Here is a 13,164-nt window from a genome sequence, read left to right as displayed (position 1 = left end):
AAACCATTGCTTCTTTACTTATTTCACAGTACACGATCAACAAAAACAGTAACATATACATTTTCTGTCTTTTCATATGTCCCTTGATGCTGCTTCAAGCTCTGTATACTCTTGAGATATTCGTGAATGAATCTTGCCCATACATTGACAACAGGATCCACTCATATGACTCATGTGTGCTCTGACATAGAGGTGCACAGCTCTCTCAGTTGGGCTGGCAGAGCCAGTACATTTCCATTCTGTTGTTCACAAGATCCAGCTTCCAGTGATGGGGGACCTGTGAACCGGAGACAGATCAAACTGTTTGAGGAACTTTGATTCACGCATTGGTCAGATAATGATTCACTACAGATTATGCCAGGAGGAAACATTAGACGTTGACGCCACAGTGCTGACGTCCAATGGCTCTGTTGTTTTATACGTCTATTGGAAAGAATGTTTCAAAAAACCGATACACAGATATGGAAGAAAACCGCTGTCTCAATATTTTTCTTTATCGATAAGAAGGGGTCAAACAGCCTTCGGCATATGCATTCATGTGTAGTGCGCCTATTCAAACAAAATATGCAGCTTTGTTTGGTTAACAAGTTTTCCACTGATGGAGAAGATGAATGAGATAAACAGTCGGTATGGGCTCCAGCTCTACTGTTTCTTAAATTATTATGAGGATCATTAGAGATACATAAAGAAGGTTTGCACACAAATCATTTGAAGTGCCGCATAGCTGTTGCTTTCACTCAGTAAGGAACAGTAAGATATACATGGGGTGGCTATAGGTCATGAGTTATTGCATTGATCTACCAATCAGAGGTTGCTTTGGATAAAATCGTCATGCAGCTAAAAATCATGTTATAACTAGTGGCATCACACACCTTAGGGTGTAGGTGTGTGTGTCAACAATTCTGAGTTACTATTACGAGAAAGGGAAGCACATGTTTTTTTCTTACATGTTTAATGCCACATACTTCAGGAACTTAAAAGGCCTCTCTGACCCTGGAGTACATATGTTGAGCCCTACTGGTTTATAAGAGTATCTGCTACTTGTTCAGATTTATTGCATGTTGTTTTAAGGAAGAGTTTGACATTTTTGATCAAACAAACAAGATATAATGTTATAATTAGCGAGCATTAGCAGTGTTGGTGGGCATATTTTCTTCCTGTTTCCACTCTTATAAGCTAAGCTAACAAGAGGCATGACATCAGTCTCTAACTATATTTTCCATGCCAAACTATTCCTTTACAAAACCACATCAGCAATGTTGCATGTTACAGGCTGATAACTCTAAATATTATACATGACTGCTGATGATTTTCCATACATGCTGTAGACTATTTCTGAATGCATTTGTCCAACTTGTAAGGCACGCATGTACTTTTCCATTCAGCATTCAACATTACTGCAGTTTCAGTGCAGTTTGCTGAAGTCCTTACAATAATTACAAACAATTACACAGACAGATATGCTGATAGAAATCATGGAAGTCTTAAAAGTCTTTTATGAGTAAGAAAAGACACACTCAATTTGTTTGAAATCTACAGCATGCAATGAATGGGCCGTAGGAATATAAAGTATACATTGTTTATAGTTACGGAGAAATACAGTCCTTTATGTGTGCGAGGATATCCTGCATAAACTGCTTTTATGAAATATGTCGAGGCAGCTGTCGAGAAAGTCCCCATCTTGCATCGTTCCTGTGCTAGCTTATTTCTTCTCAGATATTTTGGGAATAAAATGAACATTTGTGTTGTAATTTTCTACTGCTTGCCAAACCAATTCAATCTTATTCAAAATGTGTAATATATGTGTTCCCTTTTACAAGCGCTTATCGGGCAGTTCCTCTAGAACAACGATGTGCCGGCAGTCCAGCGAGCATGCAGGTAAATGCAAGTGTGTGTGTGTGTGTGTGTGTGTGTGTGTGTGTGTGTGTGTGTGTGTGGTGTGTGTGTGTGTGTGTGTGTGTGTGTGTGTGTGTGTGTGTGTGTGTGTGTGTGTGTGTGTGTGTGTGTGTGTGTGTGTGTGTGTGTGTGTGTGTGTGTGTGTGTGTGTGTGTGTGTGTGTGTGTGTGTGTGTGTGTGTGTGTGTGTCTGTCTCTGGGCGTCTAGTCGTCACTCTCGAAGGTGTGCAAGTATGTTTTGAGGCTCAGGGTGCTGGTGAGGGTGAGGTTTGTCGAGCGGTACAGGTCCAGGCCCGTCAGGATCTCCACGTCTCGGACCCGGGCCGTGTGGAGCTGCAGGAGCTCCTCCACCCACTGAGACTCTTCTTCTGCACTCTGCAGAAACACACAGGAAGTGGTTAATCACTGGGCACACAATCATTTCTGGTTGGCAGTTATCATGTAGCAATGCACGCTGACATAAAGGATGGAGTAGATATTTTATCAATAGAATGTTAAAGAGATAATATATTTGCTCATTTTCAATTTCATATTTACATTCCGTGTCTCCACTGTGACAGGTGACAGATGCTTTAATGTTCAAAAAGCTCTTTATTTTCAATAATAAGCAGCACCTCTTTTCACCCTCTGTCTGAAACCAGTCTGCTCTGATTGGTTAGCTGGCCCACTCTGTTGTGATTGGTCAACCTCTTGGAGATGTCCCACCCTTTAGTCTATCACATACAATGTATTAGCCAATAGAATTGCGGATGTTAAATATTTTTTTTAATTTTTTCTGGGGTGTGTCTTCGTCAACAAATGATCCAGCTTAGTAGAGGGTGTGTCTCCTTAGTTTCGGAAATTGCTCTTTAGATCTCCCCTCCAGAGGTTTCTCCCACAAATACCTGCTACTGCCTAAAAAGATTCCCATAATGGGTAGGGTTTCCCGGTTTGCCCACGTAAATATTAAGTACACCCTGCAGATTTCGCAGTGATGAGTATGTTATGTAAGTGAAGACAGCAGCTCTGCAGACTCACTTCATATAATTCAATGTTATGTTACCAGCATCACCCTGTATTCAGAACTTTGGGATTTTAACCTTTGCAGACCATTTACATGCACACAAAACCTACAGAACAGACTACAGGAGAGGGAAACCTCAACAATGAAAATGAACACCAATTGATTTATTCTCTTAAAATATATCAAACTATAAATACGAAACAACACATTTAAAGTTTTGCACCTTTGCTTCATGAATCACGTTTAATGTGTTTATGTATGAGCTAGGAGGAATTATTCTGATCCTAGCTGAATATTAAGTCTAGACAATGAATGTAATAATCACAAAAGTACATTTCAAATGGTTTTCATTAAGACTGAGGAGGATGAGAAGGAGGACATGTTTTACTGGATGCAGTCCTGTTACGACCAGGGTAGGAATGTCACGGCCATGGCCGTTGCCCCTCGGTCTGGCCGTTATGCCCCACAAATAATTGTACGTCCTACGGCCACCGTGGCTTTTGTGCCCCTCACACTGTTAAAATCTCTAAGTTGCTTTAAAAGCGTTATGCTGCGTTCACAACGGACGCGATGCGAGTATTCGCATTGCTTTAATCGCTGGAGTTTCACTGCAGCTGTCAGCTGTGTTTACTCCTGTCATTCAAACAGGACGCGCTGGAGAGGGGGCGGGGCTTATATCCATCTAAATACTGTGGTAGACTCAACTACAACAAGATGAACATATTTTACCGTGATTTAATTGTAATACACGTTTCAAAATGATGCCGAAGTAACAACATACTGATACCGGATAATGAAAACCATGAATTAATGCTCTGACAAGCCTGCAGACAGACGGCAGGCGAAAAACCTTTGAAAATTCGTGTTTTCTGAATGGAGATCGGATTTTCGCTTAGCGGGCTAACTTCAGGAAAAACTGTGGGTTTCCGGTCCTACGACGCTGGTTCACTTCTTACCGGGCTAGCTCTCCATGGTAACTTATGCTGAACGGCTAACCTGCTCCGGAGTGTAAGGAAATATTTGTATGTATTCGTGCAAACTGTGAAGAAGCTTGAAAATGATTTGTGTAGACAACTGGGCTGGTTTTGGGCCTGCTAACATGTGGTTTTGTGAGGACAAAGGAAGAAGGGCTGGTAAGGGTTTTATTGCTGTGGGGGAGCTGGACCGAGACCCCACTGTGGTCTCGGAATGTGATGGGGGATGTGTGTCGGTGCAGAGGCTGCAGAAATAGGAGACAGTGAGGGTCAGAGGTGTTTATATGAGATGACTGGACCAGTTGTCCTTAAACTCCACCCCCTCCTGTATCATTTGGTATGAAAGCCTATCCAGCTTGCTGTTCTGTCTCTCTCTTCACGCGTCGCTGGGACAGGAGGTCTGGTGGCCTGTGGGCAGGAGCCAGGAGTAAGCCTAACTCCTGACATTACACATAATACGATATGATTGTGTATGGTAATGTATTTGATTGTATTGCATTGTATATTACCATTAAAGTGGATTATTGTTAAACGGTTAAGTGTATGCTCTGGATTCCCTTCATGTAAGATAACAGCTTGTAGGAACGCGAGGAGATTTAAGCCTATATCTCCTAACAAATGGTGACCCGACGTTTCCGTGTAGACAGGGCTGTGGAAGGTTTCAGAGTGTTTTTGAAGTTTGAATGGAGTATACAATGCATATTTTATACCATGTTAGGAAAGTTATATATAACACGTGAACGTTGATCGTCAGGTATAGAGAGTCCTGCGTAACAAGAAATTAGAGCAGTTTGCGTGGATCTTCAGGTAGTTTAGTCCTGAAGTGACGAAGGAGCAGTGCAGTTCGTGAGTTTTGGGTGCAAGTCCCAGACGGCGAAACCTGGATGGTCGATATTTAAGATCGATCCGCTGTTCATAACTGGGGGTAAAAATAGCAGTCTGAGACCGAATAAGCGAAAGTGTCAGTTGGACTGCTATTCTGTTAAATCCTGGGGAGAGAACGCTACCGTCACCGACATTGTGACGAGACCGGCTCTCATTTCCCCTTGTCTGTAAACATTGATTTGAAAAGCAAACGTGTGGTAAAAGGCTCGCTGAAACCTGGGCGTTTAAGCTCCATGGGGCGGTCACATTCCTTATGCGTGTTGAAGCACCGTCCGTGGTTTTGGTCTGCCTGTTGAAATAAACACCACATTACAAAGCCGGACAAAATGTACGGGGAATAAATCTGTGTGATTTTTACCTGAAATACTTCTGTGACCAAAGCACTCAGAAGAGTGAAGCTCATTTGTGGTCGGCTGCTGCCATCTAGTGGCTGAAAGGGGGTAACACCCTTACAAGTTCACCAAAGTACATTGCTGCTCGGTATTGAAGAAGGGAACCACGTTAATAGTAGCGACGACAATAGCCTAGTATATTAATACAAGTGAACACATATTTAATTAAGTCAGATAAAAAAACGAAGTCAAAATGGAACATCAGAAAAGTATAGACAATTCTGAAATTCCAGGGAGTTACAGGGAGCAATGGGAACAGATTAAGAGATTGATTTTGAGTGGAGTCAAACAGGGAGCTAAGGAAAAGGCTTGTAATGATCTCCGTTTCCTACACGATAAGATGATAACAGAGAATAGAGTGGAGGAAGATGACACCGTCGGTAATTTGGGCACAGCATTGAATCTATATGAAAGACAGATTGTAAAGCAACTTGCACACCTAAACGAACAGAAGCCCAGATGGTTTGCCCGTAGCAAATGGAACAAACAAATACAAGAACTAGATTTGTCACAATGCTGCCCTGGCAATGATTGGGATTTATGTTCCTCCCGTCACAGACGAAAATCTCCCGGGTGCAATGGCAATCCAAAGCCCCATAGAAACACATGAAGATAAAGACACGAAGGTGCCTACAGATGGTGACATTTTTGCCTATATAGCGGAACGGGTCGAATATTATACAACAATGCAAAATAAGGGTGTCTCTAACTCAGAACACAAATCTCAAACGGGGCCCATACAAAACCCAGCAATTCCCACCCGCTCCTCTCTCCTTTACCCGAATTTAGGTACTCTGATTACACAGCCCCCTCCCCCTTATTCTCTACCCGACGAAAGCGCAAATAAATTGCAAATGACAGTAACAGATGTATCGGACACGGAAGGAGAGGAGACTGCCATAAGCGGGGGGAATTATAGGATGGTGGGCACGGTAGCGTTGAGTCCGTTAAGGGGCGTCCCTACTCCAAAGAAAAGAGTACATGTTACAGAAACACAAGTTTCCTCCCCGTTAGACGGACTACACAGCGCACACACCACGCGGAGGCCTAGTTTTAACACAGGACAGGGGGTGGTTCCCCCGAGAGGGGACAGTCAACCTGATAGGGAGCTCACCTCAGAACAATTGACTTCCCTTCTAACAGATCTTACAAAGAGCCACTCAGGCGCTACACAGGGAGAAATAAAATACGTAACTGACCTCCTAGATGAGAGGGAAATACGAGAAAAACGGTGCTATGAACAACAGATTCAAGATAGACGTAAGGAGGAAGTCAGGGGACAGGAACGAAGCATATATGAGGCTTCGGGAGAAGATAGAGAGGAAATTAGGGAAAGGAGAGACCAGCACACAGGAGTACTCAGGCGCGTTGAGGAGGGGGAGAAAGGTGATCCTTTTCAGAACAGATCACGCCAAACATCGACGTCTTATTACCCAGGCGCTGGGGGGGGGGCGTCGGGACATGAAAGTGAGGAAGAGACAGCAGACCACAGAAGTGGGGGAAGGTCAGCTGGCCATAAAAGAGATAGGGAAACAGCAGGTCATAAAACTGAGGGGTTTTACAATGGAGCAGGAGGCCAGGGTCATAAAGACAGCTGTCAGGACACCTTTCAGCAGGAACAAACAGGACATGAAAGTGAGGAAGACAGCAGGGGGGCGAGATGTCAATGCCCCGTAACAGATTGAGGTCTCAACACACCCCAGAAGACCCCACCGAACATGCTTTTATTGCTCCAGTATTACAAGCGCCTTTAGTGGCCGTGCAAAGCGGGAAAACGGCTTATAAAATGCCGTTGCCTACTGAGGGAGGAAGACATTGGATGCGAAGGTTTGCAGACATGGCTGTAGGACAGACTATCTGTCTGGGAGATTTCAGGAGAATACTGGCACAACAGACTTCCTATTATGAGGTGGAAAGAGTTGAGGATAGATCAGGAACATCAACAATGAAAGATGACGTGCCTATTTCCTTTAACAATGTTCACAGCCTGCTGGGCAAAGCAATGAGAGAGCATTTCCCACAGACAGGGGGGGGGGTACGGGACGCTGTCATTTACATTTGCACCTGGAGAGGCTGCGGCAACCATGTTGCTCAGGTCACGCCAACAATACACAATGGCAACTGACTGCAGTCCAGATAGTAATGACCAACATATACAAATGTTTCGTAGGGCAGTGCTTGCAGCGGTACCGAAAGAAATTAAAAGTCTGATGGAGGACAATCCAGAGATAGATCAGTTAAACACACAGACGTGGGAACGTCATTTAGCCCATCATATGTGTAAAATTAACAAACAACATGCAGAAAGTAGAACTGAGGAAGAGGACTTGAGGGTGCAGTTACTGCGAACGCAGCTGGTTATAGCCCGGAAAACAGTTCAGAATGACAAAAAGAATGCCAAACAGTTAATTGTTCACCCACAAGGGGGCTTTTCCAACCAGGGTCCGCCTTATAGTCAGCCCCAATTTGGCTATGATAATGGTTCTTGGCAACAGAGGGGTGGGTCCAGAGGCGGGTTCGGAGGTCGAGGTGGCTTTGGAATGGCTCCTGGATTGGTCTATCAGAAGGTGTGTTTCATTTGCGGACAGCCAGATCACTGGTACAAGCAGTGCCCAAATAAAGACTCACCAGGAAATAAGCAAGTGGTTAAAGGGGGTTTCCTGTCTGGCTCATTTGATTTAGAACTGAAGTAAGGGAGAATAGTGTTTTATGAGTTATAAAACACATAGTTATTACCATGGGAAATATGAAATGACTTCTGTTTTTAAATCCTTGATAAAGGAGGGAGTAATGGTTGCATGTTCGGACATCCAGGGTTCCACACACTGCTAAAGAGTTTAACATTGTTTTTTAGGTGGACCAGAATGGATGACATGTGGTTGTTATACCATTGTTATCGTGAACTAAACATAAATAAGGACATAGTATCTGCTTGAAGATGAATGGATTTCATATCCTAGAGGGGATTAGTTATTGTGAAGACTCCACAAGGTATCTACTAATGTATTGTAAAGAACTTGAATTGACTTGATAAATAAGTGAAGATAAGAAGATCTATGGACCATAAATTAGTCAATTGGTAAATAAAAATAGCGGAAAAGAGGGGGACTATTAAAGGGAAGTGGAAAATCAGTCTAATACACACAAAAAAAAAAAAGGGGGGGAGCATGAAGGAAGTATGCACTGGATTTTTTATTCGTGTGTGAATTTGGTAGTGTTTTAATTTGTTACAGTATTGATCAGTTCAAAGGGAGAGTTTTAGTAACAGCTCTATAAGATCAGATAAATATTTATTTATATAGGTCATGTTGAAGGGAAAGCTGGTTCTAAACAAAATATAGTATTTCAATTTGAGGTACTGGTTTCATGTTCAGACACCCAGAGTTCCACGCACTGTGAAAGAGGGTAACATTGTTCTTTAAGTGCACCAGAATTGAAGATAAATTGATAGAATGAGTTATGGAATAAATAGCAGAGCTTTACAGATCCTAGTAATGTTTTGACACAAGATAGTGATGTACACATGTTTCTGAAATAGATCTATTAGTCATTTTAATACTAATTAGGTGTAAATGAATTGCAGTAATAGTAATAGTACAATAAGGAAGTGACATTTTTTTGGCTAGACACTTTTCAGGGAATGTGGGAAACAGCAAGGAGGGGTTGGAGACATCTTGAACATTATAGTTGTAATTGTGAATTAATAAATGATGGCGCTCCATATATACAGATTTTTATAGACGGAGGATGCTGGCCTGTGCTGGAACATCTCTGCAGGGCACGACACATGGCCAAAAAGACCAACTGACCGTTGACCCTGACCGACAGGGTAACTTGGGAAGGCACTCTCAATGACTGACTCTGAGGTGTACCTGACCAAAACCTGACTTTACAACCTGACAGTGTGAGTGTGAGTGTGTGTATGTCTGCACCTGATCAGTGCAACTGCGTGATTTGAAACGATGACTAATCAAGCATGTTTTGGACTAACACATTATTTTTGTGTGATAATAATGTGTGAAATGAGAGGTTTCCTAACATTGCACAAAAGGGGAAACCGTATCTAATCTGGTTGATGATGTTTCACTCCCACAGGAGGTGGCTGTTTGCAGAATGTGAAACTCAAACTAGGAAATTTGGAATTCTGTTTCTTTTAGGACTGAATGATGGAGAGAAACACTCTCAAGTGTTTACTGGGAAAAATGTTTGGTATTGTCTTATAATCCATTATGACCTGAAGGTTTTCTTCCCATACAGGTTTTTGTTTACACATGAGAGAATGTGTAAAAAAGGGGGAGTGTAAACTTTACAATGTACATTTTTCATTTAGGGACTGAAAGGAACCTGCTGCCCAACTCCATTGTTCAATCTGACCATGGATTGACAGTTTTAGAATTGACCTGCTCCATATTTGGGGATAAGAGGCTGTTTGGTGAATGTTGACATGTCTCTAATATTGATTGAGTTATAGCAGGTAGCACAGGTAGAGAATCAGTGGCCAAGGGGCTACCAGAGAGATGTAAGTCCAGAATGAAATACTGGAGAGGCTGACCGGTGAGTAATGTGTCAACTAATGTTTCAACAGGTATTAAAGTAACTGAGGTTTGAAATGTAGAAAGAACATATTTACAGTTAAGCTAAAACATAGTAATGTAATGAGACACAATGTGATTTGGACAACATCATGTAACTAGTCTGGTAAAGAAGTAAAAGCCATAGACTTTATTGTTTAGGTCATTATGGGGATATACATTTCATCTACATTTAGAAAGACATTTGATGACAGTTGGTGGGAATTCTGTATTCATTTTTTCAGTGGGATAATATCTAAGCACTGACGGGTAGAAGCAGTATCACCAGGAAGCCATTCACTTTGTTAGTATTGTGATTTTGGTTGTTTTTGAATCCATAAGATTAGTGTGTTTCTTTACCAGAAACATTAGCAGTTCAAATCATATTTTTAGATTTTTAATGAGATCTCAGGGATTTCATTTAAATAAATACAGATGCTTGTCAGAAATTCAGAGCTATTGAAATATGTTATTTAGTTTACCTAAAGATGTTGGGGTTCTTATTTAGTGGGCACAGTCCAAGATTCTGAAGCAGCACAATTAATTTAGAAAACCTGTGCACACACGTCTGTTGTTTTAAGACACCCCACCAACAGGCTCCAAGTTGCCACGCACTGGTGGGTTAAACAGCCGAGGGCCCCAGAGCCCGGAGCGTAGGCTTGAGGGATTTGTATCAGATTTCTCCACACAGGTTGCGGACGCCGAAAGAGGGACCCGAGACGCAGGAGGCTGACTGTCAACCCCAGGCTCTCCAGCCCCGACCGAGTGACCCAGAGGACATCCCGTGCCGTCCGCCTACAAGGAAAGGGGGACAACTGGTACCAATGTGCGGAGCCAGTGTGCGGCGGGGGAAAACACCTGCGAGGACCCTAGACGACATCAGGACGGATCGGGCTCTCATCATGGAGGTCGACTGGGAGGCATCATCATCGGACCGGAGAAGGAAGATCGGGAGGACATCTATTCAGCATCGACTCAGAAGCCGCCGTCAGCAGATCAGAGGGGACAAAGACACGGCAAGCCAGGACGGCACAGGGGACTCCACTCTCCGCTGAAACAGGAGTGTGGGTTAAGTGCAACAAGACGGTGTATGGAGCCAGCCAGGCCTGCCAAGCTATGGGCAGCCTCTACCATGACAGCTGCTTCACCTGCAGCGCCTGTAGTCGAAGGCTGAGAGGGAAGGCGTTCTACTATGACGCAGGAAGGGTTTTCTGTGAAGAGGACTTTCTGTACTCTGGGTTCCAGCAGTCTGCAGACAAGTGCAACGCAGGTGGACATCTAATCATGGACATGCAGGCCGGCAGGCCCTGGGGAAGTCTTACCGCCCCGGTTGCTTCCGCTGCGTCATCTGCAACGAGAGCCTGGACGGAGTGCCCTTCACTGTGGACACTGAGAATAAAAAGTATGGAGACTCAGCAGACAAGGATGCAGTTTTTTGCAAGTGCCTTGTGTAAATTGCACTCTCTTTTTAAGAGTGCAAAAGAGGGAATTGTAAGGAAATATTTGTATGTATTCGTGCAAACTGTGAAGAAGCTTGAAAATGATTTGTGTAGACAACTGGGCTGGTTTTGGGCCTGCTAACATGTGGTTTTGTGAGGACAAAGGAAGAAGGGCTGGTAAGGGTTTTATTGCTGTGGGGGAGCTGGACCGAGACCCCACTGTGGTCTCGGAATGTGATGGGGGATGTGTGTCGGTGCAGAGGCTGCAGAAATAGGAGACAGTGAGGGTCAGAGGTGTTTATATGAGATGACTGGACCATTTGTCCTTAAACTCCACCCCCTCCTGTATCATTTGGTATGAAAGCCTATCCAGCTTGCTGTTCTGTCTCTCTCTTCACGCGTCGCTGGGACAGGAGGTCTGGTGGCCTGTGGGCAGGAGCCAGGAGTAGGCCTAACTCCTGACATTACACATAATACGATATGATTGTGTATGGTAATGTATTTGATTGTATTGCATTGTATATTACCATTAAAGTGGATTATTGTTAAACGGTTAAGTGTATGCTCTGGATTCCCTTCATGTAAGATAACAGCTTGTAGGAACGCGAGGAGATTTAAGCCTATATCTCCTAACAGGAGATGAAATGGAATGGAATATATTTGTTACATATTAATAGAATTTTAGATTTGATTTCGGATTTGTGAATAAAGTAGTAGATAGAAAACATACCAAACACAAATTATTCAAAGTAGAGTATTTTATTTTGTATACGGTAATACTAAGAAGGCATAGGCCTATATGATTATAATGTTTGACATTATTGATATTAAAAAAGCGATTTGTTTTCCAGGTCATTCGTGTGTTTTTCTTATCAGAAAGTGAAGTTATTTATTTGTGAGCTCCAAATCCTAATGTTTCCCTCAATGGCCTTTGTGCCCTGGCATGTGGCCTTTGTGCCCTAAAAAATGTGTGACACCAAAGGCCAAATGGCCTTGCCCCTAAAATGACGAAATTCCAAGCCTGGTTACGACTAAAGTAGACGAGCAAAATATGACTTTGAATAATGCAGGGGGGTTTGTTTGGGGTGGTATTTGGAGCATTCGACCAATCACAAACATGGAGAAGCGCACTGACAGCGCAGCGTCATACTTCCTGAATGAAAAGTGAACTTTAATACTAGTCAAAAATGAAGAAGTTAAACTTTAAACATCCATGACTTAAACACTTTATCCAGGATCAAAGCCTCAGAGCTGCACCTGCAAGGTGAATACAGCTGGAAAAAGAAAAAGTGTTTGAATGCGTACATTAACAGGTTTATGATATCACTGCCCCGTCTAAAACACGATCTGACTTCAATTACATTTGTCTCGAGTGTTTCGTCAACTTAATGTGTTGCTTAAAATAATACTTCTGCATACAGTATGTGACACTGTGAGTGTTGCACGGCCAGATACGGCTCAGCTGACTCAGATAATAAAATATATGATACATTATGAAGTGATATGCCGCGGACTGTACTTAATGTACTCTGATCCGGTTACTTATGTTGTGGCCGATATTTAAGTAAGCTTTCTTAACGCTAATGTTATAATAGTCAGATTGCTCTGAAGATGGGAGGTGATATTCTATTAATGTTCACGTTCACACAGTCGGTGATTTTTGCCGGCCGTCTTTCCTGCGACGGCAGTTTTTCTGTATTTCCTTTCTCCTGTAATATGACTTGATCGCTTTAAACTCCGCACACTGAGCTCTGATTGGTCAGCAGGCGGTGTTTTCACTGAGTTGAGCTCTTAGCCTGCAACCTAACCTGGTCCCGACCAGGTTAGCTGCTTAGCATATATTACCATGGAGATCTAGCTTGCTAAAAAGAGAACCAGCTTCGGATGACCGGAAAGCCGGAGTTTTCCCTGAATTTAGCCGGCTAAGCGAAAATCCTGCTTCGCAGTATACCACCCAGGTTGTGCTAACTGACAGCAGCTCTGCAGCTCTGCATGTCTACACACG

General features: G+C 43.0%; 1 protein-coding gene across 1 annotated transcript in view; it reads right to left on the bottom strand.

Annotated features, from left to right (window-relative positions):
- Positions 1–2,006: 2,006 nt before the first annotated feature.
- Positions 2,007–13,164, bottom strand: part of LOC117455542 (autotaxin-like) — an 86,186-nt gene continuing 75,028 nt past the window's right edge. Inside the window, exon 25 of the mRNA XM_034095083.2 lies at positions 2,007–2,270. Within this exon, the coding sequence (XP_033950974.1) occupies positions 2,100–2,270 (171 nt within the window). The 3' untranslated portion in view covers positions 2,007–2,099. The remainder of the gene's footprint in view (positions 2,271–13,164) is intronic.

The sequence above is a fragment of the Pseudochaenichthys georgianus genome, chromosome 11 (assembly GCF_902827115.2).
Source record: "Pseudochaenichthys georgianus chromosome 11, fPseGeo1.2, whole genome shotgun sequence".
Lineage (NCBI taxonomy): Eukaryota > Metazoa > Chordata > Actinopteri > Perciformes > Channichthyidae > Pseudochaenichthys > Pseudochaenichthys georgianus.
The sequence above is the reverse complement of the archived record's forward strand: the minus strand, read 5'-3'. Positions and strand labels throughout refer to the sequence as shown.